The sequence below is a fragment of the Zonotrichia albicollis genome, chromosome 1, assembly GCF_047830755.1.
Source record: "Zonotrichia albicollis isolate bZonAlb1 chromosome 1, bZonAlb1.hap1, whole genome shotgun sequence".
In the NCBI taxonomy this organism is placed as follows: Eukaryota; Metazoa; Chordata; class Aves; order Passeriformes; family Passerellidae; genus Zonotrichia; species Zonotrichia albicollis.
This window is the reverse complement of record NC_133819.1, coordinates 93,637,418-93,655,572: the sequence shown is the minus strand read 5'-3', so window position 1 is coordinate 93,655,572 and position 18,155 is coordinate 93,637,418. Positions and strand designations below refer to the sequence as shown.

The 18,155-nt window shown below is 36.7% G+C and overlaps 1 protein-coding gene across 4 annotated transcripts in view; it reads right to left on the bottom strand.

The window, feature by feature from the left end:
* Nucleotides 1-4,247: 4,247 nt before the first annotated feature.
* Nucleotides 4,248-18,155, bottom strand: part of LOC102066643 (uncharacterized) — a 19,247-nt gene continuing 5,339 nt past the window's right edge. For 3 of the 4 annotated variants that reach the window (XM_074547187.1, XM_074547182.1, XM_074547200.1), the window contains 11 exons: nt 17,629-17,765; nt 15,704-15,826; nt 14,151-14,193; nt 13,124-13,237; nt 12,658-12,772; nt 10,243-10,288; nt 9,891-9,950; nt 7,750-7,857; nt 6,613-6,709; nt 5,431-5,628; nt 4,248-4,616 (listed from right to left, as the gene is read on the bottom strand). In XM_074547187.1, the coding sequence (XP_074403288.1) occupies nt 4,537-4,616; nt 5,431-5,628; nt 6,613-6,709; nt 7,750-7,857; nt 9,891-9,950; nt 10,243-10,288; nt 12,658-12,772; nt 13,124-13,237; nt 14,151-14,193; nt 15,704-15,826; nt 17,629-17,765 (1,121 nt within the window). In that variant the 3' untranslated portion in view covers nt 4,248-4,536. The remainder of the gene's footprint in view (nt 4,617-5,430; nt 5,629-6,612; nt 6,710-7,749; nt 7,858-9,890; nt 9,951-10,242; nt 10,289-12,657; nt 12,773-13,123; nt 13,238-14,150; nt 14,194-15,703; nt 15,827-17,628; nt 17,766-18,155) is intronic. The other variant, XM_074547192.1, reaches the window with a different exon arrangement.

Genomic DNA, 18,155 nt, shown 5'->3' with positions numbered 1-18,155 from the left:
GCCTGCCCGGAAGCGGCCGCCCACGTGAGCGGCGCCGCCAGCGCCCGCCCCACGCGCCGGGGGCACGCGCGCTTCCGCCGCGGCCGCGCGCGCTGGCGCCCCCTGCAGGCGGGGCGGCCCCGGGGGTGCCGGCGGTGCCCCCTTCGCGAGGGGAACGGGAGGGGCGGGCACTGAGCGCTCCTCTGTGGTGACCGGGGGGCAGGACCCGAGGGAATGGCCCCAAGTTGTGTCAGGGGAGGTTTGGGTTTGTGAAAAATGCGTATTTTGTGATTGGCTTTTTGTGACCGTGTTCGCAGGGGTCCGAGGATGAGGGAAGAGACGAGGTTCTGACTCCATGTTTCAGAAGGCTTGATTTATTATTTTATTAGAAAAATTATATCAAAACTATACTAAAATAATAGAAGAAAGGATTTCATCAGAAGGCTAGCTAAGAATGGAAAAAGAAAGAATGATAACAAAGGCTTGTGGCTCGGACAGAGAGTCCGAGCCAGCTGACTGTGATTGGCCATTAATTAGAAACAACCACATGAGACCAATCACAGCTCCACCTGTTGCATTCCACAGCAGCAGATAATCATTGTTTACATTTTATTCCTGAGGCCTCTCAGCTTCTCAAGAGGAAAAATCCTAAGGAAAGGACTTTTCTAAAAATATGTCTGTGACAGCTTTTTGCAAATATTAAAATGAGAATTATATGTGTTGTGTTAGAAAGTAATGCTGTGTTAATTCTCTTAAGTAGTGTGTTAAATATAGTTTTAGGTTATAAAAAATGTTAAAATAGAAACTATGCTATGTAGGATACTTTTTTTAAAGAAAGGACTTGCAGCAAGATAGCAGCCACAGGACACCTAAATCTTTCAGAGAAAAAGAATTTATTGCTCTCTTATCAGAAGAAACTTCTTCCCGCCTCAAAGGCGCTGTTAGGATTCGGAGGAAGAAGTTGATGATGACCAGACAGAATCCTGTGTTTGAATGGAATTTATGCATCATGTATGAGGTGTATGAATATGCAACAGGCTGTTGTTTTTAAGGGTTAATCCTTTGTTAACATGTGTCCTTCTTCAGGCTTGTGCTGCCCAGAAAAAGGTACCCAGACGTCCGTAATTCTTTGTGTCTATTGTCTCATATTGTCCTAATTCAAATTGTCCAAATTATTATTACTCTGATTGTATTACTATTTTTATAACCATTTTATTACTATTCCACTTTTTAAATTTTTAAAATAAGTGATTGGTGTTTTTCACATGTTGGAGGTCAGAAAAAGGTTCTTCACGCCAAGAGTGGCTGCCCACTGGAGCAGGATCCCCAGAGAAGTGATCACAGTGCCAAGCCTGAGTTCAAGGAGTGGTTGTCCAAGGCTCTCAAGCTTATGGTGTGATCTTGGGGTGTCATGTGCAGGATATACCCCTGGCCAGGAGCTGAATTTGGTGATTTCCGTGGGTGCCTTCCACCTTGGTTTACTCTGGAGTTCTGTGAAGATGAACTCCCTTCCCCTGAAGCATGGCTGCTCAGGCACCACAGCAGAAAGAAGAATGCATTAATAATAACCAGCACCCAGACAGGCCCAAGTCCTGTGAGGAGCAGCTGAGGGAGCTGGGGTTATTTAACCTGGAGAAAAGGAGGCTCAGGGGGGGACCCTATCACCCTCTACAACCACCTGAAAGGAGAGTGTAGCCAGGTGTGGGTCGGCCTCTTCTCCCAGGCAATCAGCAACAGGATGAGAGGACACGGTCTTAAGATGTGTCAGGGGTAGTTTAGTTTGGACATTGGAATTTCTCTACTGAAAAGCACTGAACATTGGAATGGACTGCCCAGGAAGGTGATGGAGTCCCCATCCTTGCAGGTATTTAAGGAAAGAGAGGAGTGCCACAGTTTAGTAGACATGATGGTGTTGGGTCATGGGTTAGGCTTGATCTGAGGCCTTTTCCACCTTATTGATTCTGTGATTCTTCCAGTGAAGGCACTGCAGAGTCAGCACTGCAATTTGAGGTTATTGTTATTATTTCACACACACAAGGTTATTATTTCACATATAAACCACGAGGCATGCTGCAGGCTTTTGTGCATACCCAGATAAAGCTTGCTGCTCCAAAGGGCTAATGAATTTCTACATCAGAAAGAGAGCATGAAACCCTGGGAGACCCAGGAAGCAATAAACAAGGAGGATGTTCCACACCTGTCTACAACAAGGTCTCAATTCACACCAGACACTAACTCTGCAGTTGCAAGCTCTAAACTTCTCATTTCCTGCCAATTAACCTGTGAACACCCTTCTCCCCTCCCCTTTGTGCCTTCTGTGACGAGTAGTTCTGCAGCTTTTTTTTAAAAATCATTTCCTTGAAGCTCTCTGGTCTCAGTAAAATATGTAAAAACCTAGATGAAGCTTTACAGAAAATTTTCTCTTAGTTTAATTTTTGTTATTGGTTACCTTTAATTTTATTAATTCTCTAGTTACCTCAGAAGTCTGCCTTGCTGTTATTGTGAGAAACCAAAAAAATATATTAAATCCCACCAACAGCATTGTTTAAATATTACCAGTAAAGATAATACTTCTTTTTCTTCCTTACTTGCAGTACTGGCACAAGTAAAACATTAAAATGTATTTTGGAACAAATACACAGTTTTCCATTAGTATAAGAATACACCAAGCCATCACAAAACAGAGGCAGATAAAAGAACAAAATAATACAACGCTTCTTCAGCCTCTATTTGCACCTGGTAAGAAAGGAAAAAAATAAAAATAATTGTACAGCTGGATGGACTATGTTGGACTGTGTTTTTTGAAAACGTTTCCAGAAGCATTCACTTGCTGACTCTTATCCAGTTCAGGCTTCTCAGCTGTCTTTGAGAGGCACAGCAGCACTCTGCAGCAAGCCATTCAATCATTTTATGTCAGTGCACTACAGATTTAGGGGTCTCTCCTTTGTCAGCATGCTCCTCCTGTACCCAAGCAAAAAAATCCACCTCAAATCCAAGTCACTTCAACTTTATTGTAACTTCCACTTGAAATGATTCCACAGTAAGAGGAAAAAGAAGCTCTCTCAGAGATGGCTATTTACAACAGTTGAATATTCTGATTTTGTTATTTTAATACAAGATTGTTTTGCATCTTGAAAACAAACAGGAAAAAGATGTTTCTATTTTTATTTTCAGAATTCAGAATTTTTACTGATTAAGTTCACCTCCATTAAGCAGGCATTAAAATTATTCCTATGCAGAGTAAATGAACTGTAAGAACTCTGGTTCCATCTCTGCCTCTGATAAGAACAGATTTAGATGCATTCCAGAAATTCCTCAGAGTTTCTTTAAAACACAGTGTTTTAATTTTTCTGTGAACTGTTTTCCTTCCTGGGTCCATTCACATAATAAAACTCATAAATTTTGTTGCTGCTTTCTTTGTTACCTTAGTTTTACTGCATCTTGCATTCCATGGTATGAAGATGTGAAACCATCAGGATGAGAATTCTCAAATTCCATCCAGATCTCAAAAAAAAATGTAAGTTAACACTAAAAAGTTCATATGCCATCTGGCCCCAGCATGTCTAAGTTACATCAGTATTTGGCTGCAAAGCTGAAGAGTTTTAATTAGAACCACTGAATGCTACCCAGCATCACAAGCAGGAATTGAATTTTAATCACTTTAAAAAAATATTTTTTTCCCAAGGAAACTAATCTATAACGATTCAAAATGTTTTTTCACCCTCCTACAAAAGTAGAAGTCATTAATGTAGAGACATGTACACTCAGTCAGAACCAGTACTATTTTAGCTGGAAAAAAAGCTCATGTTAAAAAAGCCTGAAGGACAGTGTAAGCCAGCTTTCACTTCGTTCTCATTCTGGCAGGATAAAAGACAAAAGATACTTTTGCCACCACATCAGTGCCTCTTAGCCAGAGCCTGCTTATATTTCCTGTTGGGAAATATCTCTAAATTTGCAAACTTCTACTAACTTTGCTGAGCTTCTATGTTCCCTAAATCAGCTATAATCCAGGCACTTCTCATCTCAGCAAGAGACTGACAGCGCTGACTTTTTATTGTTATTTTAAAATCTTATTAAAGAAATATGGACACCTGTTCATAACCCTTATATGGGAAAGGGTTTTTGATTACAAGGACTTTTTATTCAGTCCCAGCAGCCACAGGGAATAACTTCCAACCATTTGTAGTAGGATGAGTTTGTACTGCTGAGTGCAGTAGTTCATTCTGCTGATAATTCTTTGTAAAAGAACCAACAAAAAGAAAAGTTCAGACTGTCAATGTACAGTATTTAATAATACTGAAGAAAGCAAGTTTACCTGTTTTAAAAAGCTGTCTTAACACAGAAAGAATGAGCATGAGCTTTACAACCTTTCCACAATATAGAACTTTCAGCTAAATGGAAAAATAAATAACAAGAACATCAAAAGCAAGTTATTAATTTAATATAAAAAAACACTGTATAAAACTTAAATGTAAAACAAAATAACTCCATGAGGTCAAATGAAGTAAAGCAACAAACTTACAGAAAGTAAACATTGCTACATTATTAAGTACCATGTCACTGTGTGCTGCCATTGCTTGGTCCCCTCAGAGTTCCACTTTCAGTCAGGATCCTTATAACATTCGGTATATCGATTCCTTAGTTAAAGGCAAACAAACAAACAAAATCAAAAACCAAGCAATTTTATGATAAAATTCATTTAAAAATACATGTTATACTGAAACATTCAGATGCTGAGATGAGTTTTGGATCTTTCCTTATTGAAAGAAAAATACCTTAATGGAGAACAATCAGTATGTGCCTGGAAACTGTAAGCTTTCCTACAATGTACTCATTTTTAGTGTTCATTTTTTAACCTTTGTGAGGTTACAGACTCTGAGAAGCTTAGAAACACACACAGGAAGCTTCTGAAGAGAGAGCAGGAGTTGACTGAAAACGTGGAAAGATATTATAGCTGACACTTATTAGAAAGTTGTATGCAAAAGGGAGACTACTCGTCTCTGATTCATTATTATTTCTATGTTACTGTGCAAATACTCTTCTTTCAGGAACTGGTAAATAAAAAAAATTCTTCACTGTTGTATTCACAAAACTAGCATTTCTCCACTTACAGCTCAGAGAAGATTCTAATTCTTTAATAACAATATATTTGGTTTTAGTTTACTGTCTCTTGCCATGCAAATGTTACTATGCAAAAATGAGAGAAGAATTTTTAAAAAATCAGCAATTACTAATGCCTGTGTGGGAAAGCAGCTATTCTGAAATACCATTCCTAAACTGGATCCTGCAAAAGTTAGAGGGTAGGAAAAAAAAGAATTATCTTCAACCCTCCCTAGTACCTCAAAGTTCTTTGACCCATATAAGTCCTTAATATTTCCTAGAGCTAATAACTGATGTTATGTGTATGTTTATATATGTGTATGTGTGTGTATACATGTGTATGCAAATTACCTCTGAAAGCTGGATTTGATGCTGCTATTTTGTGCAGGGTGTCAGTAACTTCCTCAGCATTCATGTTTCTTACACTCTTCAAAAATTCAGTCGTGATGTTGTTCTCATATGCTGTTTCCAAAGAACCACTTGAAAAGTTCTGGGCTTCATCTTCACTGGCTGGTAAGAACTGCTTAGCTGACCAGCTGCTTGAGTAGTCTAAAGAAGGGAAATACTGTTTTTCAGTAAAAGAGGATTCTGAAGAGCCTTCACCACTTATTTCTCTAAACAGCCCTTTTCAAAGCAAGCCTGGCACAGCAGCATTGCTGGTACTGATCACACATGACTTTGCTGCATTTTCAAACCACCAAGAGTCAGGAATGCTGTCCAGTTACAGAAAATCCTGGAGAAACAAGGGTGGGGAGGTAGGTGAAAGCAATTTCCATTACACTTACAAAACCAGAATAAAAGTCTCAAATCTCTTATATTCAAAGTCACTACAATTTTTGGTATTACCATTGTAAAAATTAAGGTTTTCAAAAGCTAAACTTTCTAGAAAAACTAGAAAATTGACGCAGTACAGAAAAAAAAATCACACAGAATAACTTCACTAGTATTCCAGGAATCTTGGCTTTCCAAGCATAGGGTTGTACTTCCTAAGTTTAAGAAAAACAACCATTTGTTTCTATCAGAAGAAAACTGCCTCCAAGAAATCCAGGATTCTTTGAAAAAATTAATCAGAAATACTGAGCCCAATTAGCTGAAGTATTCAGGTATTAAAGACAATTATTCATCCTCTGCCACATAACTTTCTACTAACATCTTGATTTGACTAAACCTGCAGGAAACATCTCCTGCATCAAGAAGGGAAAAAATATTGGGGGAAAAAAAAGCCAAATAGACTTTGAAAGTCTCCTTAGAAACAGGTGCCTTTGAAAACAGAGGACAGGACAGTCAGAGCTGGTACTAACTCAATTTCTCCCCAAATCCTACAGTTAAGTAGGATCAATGTGTTTTAATTGTCTTCTAATATTAGTAGAGAATGGGGGAAAACCCCCAAACTATTCATTTATGTTACTTGACTCTGGCTTTATTGTGCTCTTAACCACTGCTTTTGGAAAAGCAGGAAGAAAGGCTTACTATCATTTATGCAACATTAATATTAAGATTAAACTATATTAAAGACTGCAAATCCAACATTACCAGTGTCAGAGTCATTAATATCTGCTGAAGTTGTGCCAGGCTGTTCTGTGGGATATTCTAGTGCTGCTTCTCCATTATATCCAGCACCTAGGTGGTCCTATGAGTTTAAAAAAAATAAAAAGAAGTTTAAAATCTCATCAGGACAACCTCTTGGAACAATGAACTACTTCATTTTTAATGATCACAAACCAAATAAAAGACCAGTATTTCTGCAACCAAATCTGAAAAATCACATATTTCTTTGCAAATCATAGGGCTAATAACTTCTCTGTACACACTGCCCATCATATCTCTCTATGTCTGAAAAAGCTCTGTCTTAGGCAATGAAGTGATACTCATTGAGCCTAATTCTCAACTTGTCAGATTTAAAAAGGAAGCATTTTACACTCAAAATAGAAGATTTAGCTAAAAAAAATTACCAGTTGAAAGATCACAGCTTAGAATACTAACAAGGCCTAATGTAGGAAAATATTTTGGTCTTCCACACCTTGTAGGTTGACAGTTATTTCAGTTAGGACTTCATTGTTTTGTAACAGGGCAGCAGCCTCAGAAAAGTATTCAAAACACCTCCATATGTACTGCTTATGTAAAGATAAGTCAGTCAGAAGTAATAGCAGAGAGGGGAAAAATTTGGTTTCTAATAATGGAAGAAGAATGAGACCTTGGAAAGAACAGTCCAAAGAGCAGGACCAGAAGTTGTATCAGAAAAAAAAATTCATGTCACTGATACGTGATTACATGGTGAATAAAGTGAAGCCTGGGAACAGAAACAGGATACAGAACAGGAGTATTCTGCAGGTCAGTAGAGATGAGAAAAGCTTAAATCCAAATTGAAAATGGGCAGAAGTAGCAGAAACGCTTAGATTGAAGGAAAAGCATGGGAAATAACCTACAAGATGATTTTTACTTTCTATCAACAATAAAAAATAAGCAAGAACCAGTGAACAGAAATTAAGACTAATCAAGAGAAAAGCTAAAATTTTACCCTATCATCACTACTAAAATTTATGTATTTAATGAGCAAAACTTACAATACAGTCTCCACAGCATTTTTTGGTTTATTGTATTATCTCTAAAAATGAACAATCACAGGAATCTACAGGTTTGTAGAACAAACCAAAACAAAATCCACATTACTTTGTTTGATGCAGCCTGCTGACGATATTCCACCAGTGCATTTGTGAGAGTCTGTGTAACTTTCAGGATAAATGAAGCATCATCTTCATTCAGTATCTCAAAACTTTGCTAGGGGAAAAAAAAACAAAACAACACACCATAAAACATTTTTCCTCAGAAAAACTGAAGTATCAAAATTTTTAAACAAACCTGTGGGAACCTCATTTTCTCTGTGTCTCTACCCTTCTGTCAGACTTGGATGGAATTACAAAGCAAATACAGTTTTTATTTTTAATCCCATAAACTGAGGGAAGGAAGGTAGAATGAAAGCGAAATCTAAGAGAAGGAAGATGCAGCTATGCAACACAATCATTTGAAAAAGAATAAAACAAAAATATGCCTGGAAATATATAGAAGATAATGCTTTTCCTTAAGTATTTTGATCTCTTGCCAAGATGCCTGCATACAAATGAATGTGTACACCTTCCCTGAGGCAATATAGTCATAACCAATTTCTCTAGAATGTAGCAAAAAGCCAGAATGCTACTGAATTTAAATGTACATGCTTCCTTGCCTTACATTAACCTTATTTTTCCCTAAAAGTCTACAGAATAAGTAATCTTGAAGCTGTGAAGCTGTACTAGGGAAGCAAGTTCTAGCACCAACAGCACTCACAGGGAGGGCTACATTTGTCATCCTCTTGTCTACACCAAGAAAATTCTGCTGAAAACACTTTCCTGGGGACAAAGCAAAGAACTCTAGGTGTGTCCTAACAGTTCAAAGACTTCTGGATTAGAAACAAACACCTTTAAACACACCAGACAATGGAAAATAAGTAATAGAAACTTAGCATTAAGTTCATATGAGACAGCATAACAGACTGTATTACATTTTTACCACTAATAGTACTTCTGTCTCCTGGTTTACCCAAGTTATATTTATGGAAGATCTTCTCAAAAGCTAGCTGGATAAAGAAGAGTAAATTGTGGCAAGGATATCTTTGCTAGGAGGTAATAAAAGCATATAGTATAGACAATTATTGGACAGCTTTACAGAATACAAACAGCAAGTGCAGAAAAGATACCTGTAAAGTTACTTTTCACCACATAACAAACTTTTGAATCCAACAATAGAAACACAATGCAGCTTTTGAAAAAGTTACAGTAGATGAAAAAATAAACGATTTCCACACTTTGCAAAACAGAATAGTGTTCCAATCACATTCTCAACAGTCCTCTTTTCTTCTCAGAGGACATTCATACTAAGAAAGAAGATGCCTCAAAGCAAATTCAAGTTTTATTGAAAAGGTGTAATCTCTATACCTAGTAATTCCCTATAAAACAAGAGGACAAAACCATTTTATGATAGTCAATAGTGCCTTAATTACCATGCAGTAGATCAGTGAAGCAACTATCATTAAAGATTTCCATAGAGTTTTTCAGTGCTTTTATGGAAATCACCATTTCTGTATGCAAGATCACAACTGTTGTTGATACATCTAATAACTGGAAAAGGAAAGTTTTCCACTGTTACTGAGTGTATCATTGCTGTGCATGTGTACCTAATACACATATTCAACAACTGAACAGGACTCCAGTGTACTGACACTTACTTTCGGGAGACACATTTTGTAGTTATGGGGGAGCCCTGTTTTAAATACACAACTTGCATTTTATTTCTTAAAAATCCCTTCTTTTCTTTCTCTGTATCTCTGATACTTGTCTTCATTCTGCTTCTTTCTATTACTGAACTTCATATTTCCAAATTCCTCATTTGAAAATTATAGACCAGTTATAGAAACAAAGGAGAAATAAAGTTTAAAAAGGTCATATTACCTAAACATGTAGTTAAGGAGTGAAGCTAAGATATAGTTGAAAAAATGAATTTTCAATGCAAGTAATTCCTCTGACAGTAAACCAATATTTTGACAAAAGCAATGTCTAGAAACTTGAAAATTAATAGACACATTATAAATTCAGTGACATTCATTTTATTCTGAATCCTGCCTTCTGGCAAAATGGTTATCTGTTAGATTACAAGACTGCCTACATTCTGCCTTTCATTACTTGCTACATTTTAGACTTAGCAAACCAGTGATTTCATTCTTAGTTTTTTAATTTTTCTTCCAAAAATTTTCATGCAAGCTAGGATTTAACACTTACCAAATAACCCAACAGTTCTTCTTGACTAGTGAATTCTTCAGGATCTTCTGTAAATTCTTGCTGTTTAACATAAAAAGAGGTCCTTAGATCTATTATATGCAGCACATAGAAATAAACAGTAATAACTATGGTTACTCTACAATACAAATTGCTTGTGCTGTTATGAAGTGTGTACATAGGTTTCCATAAAAAAGTAGGAAAAAACCTTGTTGTTAATAGCTTTGCCTTAGTAACTTTGTAGCTAATTTATTCAGAATAATATTGAGTAAGCAAACACCATTGCCAATCATATATTAATTATTCCCCCAACTATTTGGAAACTGGAGTAACCCATTAACAGAAAAATATTCACCTGAGCTTCTGTGTTTTCTTCCTCTGATTGTTTATTGGCCTCACACCTTAAAACAGAATAAATAAAACATTCAGTTGGCTGATCCAGCAAAAATGTGTAGCCAGCCAATAACTGCTAATCAGTTTAAATTCCTGCCACACTACTACTACAGTAGTTCTGATACACTCTGAAATAAAGGTCACATATTATTTCCTCAGAGAAATCCCAGTCATCCCAGATCATCATCAAAATTATTTATGCAGTGTGGATTTGATTTAGTGTGGTTATCTAGCACATAAGCCCTAAAACACAGTGTTAATAAAAAAGCTTGGCATTGGTGGTAATACCTCTAAGATTTTTGTACACATTGCAGCGAGACAAGGCTCCTAATTACAGCTGGATTTTTATCAGCACTTCAAAAACTAGCCTTTAACAAATTCAGCTATAAAAAAAATCAGTGGTTTACAATGCAGTCACCAAATAATGGGCATAAAAATATTCATATGGCAAAAGATTCCTGTGCCATATTTGTGTTCTGCCATTATAACTACTACAGATACATTTCATCCCTTTGCAAGCCCAGGAACCAGGGCTGAGAGTGGCTGGGTGTTTCTTAACCAAAACCATATGACTGCCAAGCCTAAGCCCACTTCTGCCTTGAAATGTTTCTTAGGAATCAAAAGTTTAGAAAAAGCAGATGATGATAAAATAATATATATCATCAGATGACTGTTCAGAAGCTTACATACAAAGAAATGAGGAGTCATAGAAATTCTCAGACAGGTACTGCAAAATCTTTAAGTGGAAACAAACTCTCAGTGAGGATCTGATCTTAGTTCTTTTAAGACACTATATATTGAGTTCATATCTTCTCAGCAGTCTCACAAACATAAATAAATAAGTAGTAAAGGAACAAGCTGAAGCCCTAGTTTAGTAACTAACTTCCAAGTGTCTCTCACTGCAACACCTGGCTGTTTATAGTCACCCAGAAAAAAAAAAAAAAAGAAAAACATTAAGTGATATTCCAAAGGAAGCTGTTCTTAAAATTTAAAAGTACAAGACTGCACAATGAAGATCAGTACCAGGCAGAAATAGACCTCAGCATCTCCAGATGTGGATAGCTGAGCTTTTATCCATTTCCTACTCTTCATGTTTTCACAGACTGGTTCAGATTCAGAACTGTTAGTTATTTGAAAGCCAGTAAGTAAACACAAAGATTCATAAACCTGGACTTGAATCTGGTTTCAATTAATTGTTTTCTGTCCCAGACACATTTTCAGAAAAATCCTTTCCTTAGGATTTTTTCTCCTGAGAAGCTGAGAGGCCTCAGGAAAAAAATGTAAACAATGATTATCTGCTGCTGTGGAATGCAACAGGTGCATCTGTGATTGGTCTCATGTGGTTGTTTCTAATTAATGGCCAATCACAGTCAGCTGGCTCGGACTCTCTGTCCGAGCCACAAGCCTTTGTTATCATTCTTTCTTTTTCCATTCTTAGCTAGCCTTCTGATGAAATCCTTTCTTCTATTATTTTAGTATAGTTTTCATATAATATATGTAATAAAATAATAAATCAAGCCTTCAGAAACATGGAGTCAGATCCTCGTCTCTTCCCTCATCCTAAGACTCCTGCAAACACTGTCACAGTTTTCCATAATGGTTTGTTCCACAGAGAGGCAAGTCTGAAAAAATGTACTTCAGGAACATGAAAATTTCTTCTTTAACAATGAACAAGTAAAAGCTGTTAGCCCTCCATGTCTGGGAGAGATACTACTAGTTTCAAGTTAGAACACATTCCAAGGGAATGCCATTAAGAAAAAACCAAGTAACTAACTTGGAACCAAAGTCCTGTGTCTGGCTTGATGCCTGTATATCCCTTTCCAAATGCCCTCCTGTGGTTCCTGGTGCTGCAGGAAGATGACCAATGCTGGAGATGTCCTCCTCACACAAGGGCTGACAGTTACCCAGCTCACAACTCTGTTACTAATAAGATGCTCACAAGCAGCAAGCACAGTTTCACCACTTTAGAACACAGCTGCTCCTTTGAAACACTTACTCTCCTTTGTAAATGAGAAACCCCAACTGTTTCAACTATTACTGATTGTATTTCCCTTTCAAAATCAGTTTACACACCACTTTAGCTACCTGACACAAACCTGTAACAGAGGCAGTTTTAAACCCTGAGGAGACAGACTTTTGGAACATTTTGAGCAGCACATGACAACTATACCTTAAGGATAATAGTTAAATACAAGACCCAGCTGCATCCACTTTACATACACCAGGTTTTCTGTCAATTACAGAAGTTTAAGGCTCAGCACAATTTCAGAAGACATGGATTTTACTATGCAAATCTAATACAAACAATTGTCACGCACAAGATTTTCCTTTAAGTTAATTTAAATGGGTTTGAAGGTGGTGATTTTTTTTCTTTTACCATTTTGAGTCATTGCCTTTGCTGCTTTCAATAGCATTATTAGGTTCAACTTTTTCATCTGGTTTTCCCTGTTCTTCCTGCCTTTCTTCATTCTCCTCCTGAACATTATTTTCATCTAAAACAATAAAAAGGTATATTAAGTGATGTTTTTCCAGTGTTCTAATTTTAAAAATATTCTAAACAAAGAATACTTCTACAGACATCATCGATAAAATCTAAAGGTGGAAGTAAGGTATCTTATGAAGAAGTAAAATAAAAATGGAACCTAAAAAATCAGTAGAAGTAGAATGTTTTCTTCACAAACACTGGGATTATTCCTTCCTTTGCCACAGACCCCAAGGCCATCCACACAACTGTGCAAATTCACCTTTATAACTGTGGAAGCCATGAACAGGCACATGTAGTACATAATTCATGCACTGGTGAAAGTTAAAAAAAAAATAAAAGAAATAATTTTTCCTCTTACCTTGCATAGGCTCTGTCAGTTCCCCATCTTGATTATCTGTTTTTTCTGCATCACTAAGGGGTGCATCCACATGCTGAACTTTAGCTTTTGAAGGGCTGTCCTCTGCACTGTGAGCTAAACAAACATGCTTGAAATGTAGCACAGTGGGGATTATCTTGATAGGGGTGGTTCTACTACTGCACTTCAATTTCACCTAGCTCTGTTTCTAGGCAATAGTACTTACAAACACCAAGAATAATTTTATAAGCATTATTATGTGACACCATATTAAATATGAACTACAAGTCAGCAACAAAGTTTAAAGTATTTTATAGCCTGGTTATAATTACATGCTTGCATCTCCTAAAAAATGTAAATACTATAAATGTAGTATTTACTATAAATGCTACAAAGTCACATGCAAAATAAGACACATTAACCAACAAGTTACAGTCAAGAAATCTAATTTGAATAGGACTCAGTTTATTTCAGACCACTTTTCTAGATTCAAAATGGCTATTTTTCTCTTCAGAGTACAACACTGCTAATTTAGATGATCTCATTACTTCTACTGAGTTATTTTAAGGTACCACTTACATGCTAATATACATTAAGTACATTAGTTTTAATTCAAATCTTTATTTTTCAGGTAATGCAAATCATAGCAAAGTTTAGCCATTTCCTCAACTGGCATTCAGCAATACTGTCTGTCCACCTGGACAACACTGTACCTACAATGAGTTTTAAAACATTAACTGAGTGGGGAAATCTGAGAGATACCACATTCCTACAATTTTGTGAGTATCAATGGCTAGTAAAACAGAAAGTTTTCTATCAGAGATAAGAGCTGTAGCTGTGCTTTAAGAATTCTGTGTGGATTCCTATACTGTAAATTAACTACTAGCACAGAGCCCCAACCTGCTCCTTTTGTCCAGTTCACCAAAATGCTGGTGTGTATCCGGTACTGCAGAGACTACCCTGGTCTGATTTATATCAAAGGAGGACCAAATTAGAAATTGACAATTTGCACCCCACTGAGCACACTTACATTCTTGCCATTTCCTTCTCATTTTTGGAACACCTATAACAACCTAAAAATAAAACCCATTTATGTTAGTTATTTTGTGGATAAAATGATTTCATAGATATTTCATCAGCATTAATTTTTATTTTTCTAGGAATATATGACCAGTAGTGTAAAATATGTGTGTGTAAATCCCTCAATGGATATTCAAAAAGCCAATAAGTTAGTTACTTGGACATTTATGTACCACAAATAAATTTCTTCTAGAGCTTAGAAAAAAAAAAGGAAAATTAAACAGCTCGTTTCAGAAGATATAGGAGTAAAATTAAACCAGGTTACACACACTTTGTTTAAAAGTTCCTTACATCAAAAATGGATTGCTATGGAGGTAATAAACTACCCAGAAAAACAAAAAGGTCTACAAAATATAGATGGAAGTAAATATTTTCATATCCATGAACACAAATCTCAAGTAAAATAAACAATCTCAAGTCAAGAAGAAATTCAAGTAAGTCAAATGAAAATGTTGCTGCCAACAGTCAGTTGATTTTCTTTTTAAGCAGAGGTTAAAAATGAAGGACAGACAGAATGGATTTGATAATCTGAAATCTCTCCCTTCTACAGCATTAAATTCTTGACTCGATCTTCCAGTATTCCCATACTTGTTTTTTTATCAGAAAAGGGTAGGATCAGAGCAGGCTCTAATCCTTGAACCTAAGTGTGATAGTATCACACAGAATGGGCAGGACACTGCCAGCTTTAACATAGGAACCTTGGGAGCTCCACTTTGGAAGGAGACATCCTTCCAAATGCACATTAAGTAGCGTTAGCTAGGGATCCTGCCAGGTAACACTGCTTAACAAACAGGGTGCTGACAGAAATTGAAGTTGATGGAGAAAAAAATTTAATGTGTACCACAAAGAACTGAGCACTGTTCATTAAGCTTGTCATGAACCAGCTGGTGGTAAGGTGAACCTCAAGAAGAAACTTCACCAATATCCTGTCCACATAAAGGTATTATAAATACTACTGCAGTGTAAGTATCAACAGAGAGCAATATGAAGATATCTCCACATGAATATGTTTCTAAGGGTCTGTCAGTTTCCCATCTTTATGGGCAGCCCCGTAAGAATTTAAGTTTCTGGCACTTCTGTGATGCCACAGCACTGCTGATTATCTTGTGTCAACCTGCAAATTCCCACACTTCCATCTGTACTATGAGAAATTTTACCTGGCTTCCCTGAGAATTGCCACAAGCTGCTTACAAAGCAGAAACTACTCAGAAAAATTATAAAGGCAGTTTCCTAGCAACAAAAAACCAACTTATTTTACACACACAGAGCTGTGAATTGACTAAATATTAGTATATATATTCTGTGTTATTTGTGCACTCAGATAGAGAAATTTTGTCCAGAATAATCCCGGAAGAATTATTAAAATGACAAAAAGCACCTGTAAAAGAAGGTTTAAAAAGCGGATTTTCCCACCTTCCAAAGCAAATCTGTCCACCATAATGGAAAATACTTTTTTTTTCTTTATTAAATATAAACCTTCTGGAATTCTTAAGAGAAATGTACCTGTATTTGTTTTCTTCCTTCTTTCTTCTCAATTGTTAATCCAATTTGCCTAACTCTTTTGTTTAGTTCAGAGCCTTTACCCTTGACTTCATCAGATTGTGCTATCTCTGGATAATGTTGCCTCTAGAAAATAAATGCAAGTCTTGAAGTCACACAACTCCTTCCAGATCTGGCACAGTTAATAATCATGGGAGATAAAGGAACTTCTACATATACATAGCAGAACTTATTAAAATAGTTATGCACAGAATAATTTAGGGAATTGAAGCCAAATCTTCAGCCCAAAACAGGGTTGACACTGAATGCTGAACTGGTCGTGTCGGGTTTTGCCTGCTTGGGTCTAAAAACCTCTGGAGAGAGAGATTTCCCCCTTTCTCTGGACAACCTGCTCCAATGCTTGACTGCCCTCACAGCAAAAACTTCTTTATGTCATGTAGGAAAACGCCCTGCTCGAATTTATGTTCCTGCCAAGAAGCTCCAAAAAGGGTCTGGCTCTGCCTTCTTAATGACTCCTCTGAAGTACAGGAGGGTCACTGTTAGATCTCTCTGACACTTTTTCTCCTCCAGCCAGAAAAAACCCAATTACCTCAACTTCTCTTCATAGTACAAGTGTGCTTCAGCCCCTGACCATCTTGGCAGTTCTCCACTGGACTAGCTCAATTTCATAAATAGCCTCCTTTCTGTAGCAGCACAAAACTGAACACAATACCCTGGATATGGCCTAGCAAGGATCAAGAACAGGGGAATAATCACTTCCTTTGATCTACTGGCTGTACCCTTGTTAGTAGAGCTCAGCTTGCTGCTAGCCTTCACTGACACCAAGCTACACTACTTATCTTGAGCTTGTTATCCACCAGGTTCCTTTTTCAGCAGAGCAAATTCCAGCCATTTAGTCTCCTGTCTTTTCTGCTACCTAGGGTAATCCAGCTCAGGTGCACAACTTAAAAGTTATCCTGCATGACTTATTATATTTTTATAGTATTTAAGAATTTAGGAGAGATGCAGTCAACAAGTGTAAGATTCAGAACTGCAGGCAACAGTTCCAAGTAAGAAGGAAATGCAATAGCTGAGAACATCAAAACTCAGCATGTACATCTGAATGAATGACCAGAAACAGCATGGTGTTTATGAAAGACATCACTGCAGATTCATAGCAGCAGACCCAACATTAAGCCTAAAGCTACCCCAAAATACCATGTGAACTCAGCTGTCTATGACTTTAAGATGTGTTCAACATAATACCAGTTTTGAGAGACCTTTATGGGGAGTATCAAAATACTTTTCAGAATATTGCTTTCTCAGTTTTGTTCAAGCCCATCCTAAGCCAATATACTCAAGTAAACATTCAGAGACTGGAGAGCCTAATTTCTCTAAACATATTGAAAATGATAACATATTTGAATGTTTGTGAGCTGACGTGAACCTCAAGAGCTTTGTCATAAAACAAGCAACAGAACAGATATGTCTTGTCCAGCCTCAAAACAGAATAGGAGTTGGGTTTTCCCCACACTGATTTCAAGTCACTCTATCTAATAATCTGATATGTGTCACATTGTCTAATATGCATCATGTTCATTTATAAATATGTTCCTTTCAAAGCATCTGAAAGTTTGAATAGTTTCTTCATTGATACTCTTCTGTTACATAATACAAAAATCAGTCAAACATCTATTTCTAGTCCATTTTAGCTACAGATTTCATTATTGATTGACCAAAACAGAATAAACTGCACTCAGTATCAAGCAATGGACAGACATACACATCACTGATGAGAAGAATTTTAAGTCTATTCATCACACCTGCACAATTGCAATGCCAAGCTTCACAGAAGCTTATGTAAAACCTTAAATTTTATTTTTTTAAAAATCAAAATTTGACTAATTCTCCCCTTTAATCATTGCATTAAAACAAACAAAAGAACTTACCAAGTATGCCAGTCTGTGCTTGGAACCACAAACATGCATAAACATGTTGCTCAGTCCTGTTTTACAGTAACATAGTTGACATTCATAGAGAAAAGGAACATTGTCTTTTGTTCGGTATTCTATTATGTAATTTAGTCCTGTATTGAAAACAAAAACCAAACAACTTAGGAAATTTCATGTTTGCTGGAACAAATCATCAGTGCTGGTTGCAAAAGAAGTAATCTTAAAGCTCTCACATATAAGGAAAAGATTACTTTGATTACATTGAGATTACATTGACTGCATGTCAAATACATCAATGAAGACTTTTGGAACCATCAGGTATTTCATCTTTTGGGTGTCTAGACTTTTTGAACACCAAAGGTACAAAATTGATGTTTTTAGGATGTCTTATGCTTACCACATAGTACTCAACAATTTTTTTTAATCCTAAAAGATAATAGCAACAATTATTTTTTAACTAATTAGAAGGGAATGTATTTTAATGAATGTCCCTAGTTGGTTTTTTCTGTCAACTCCTATCTCCC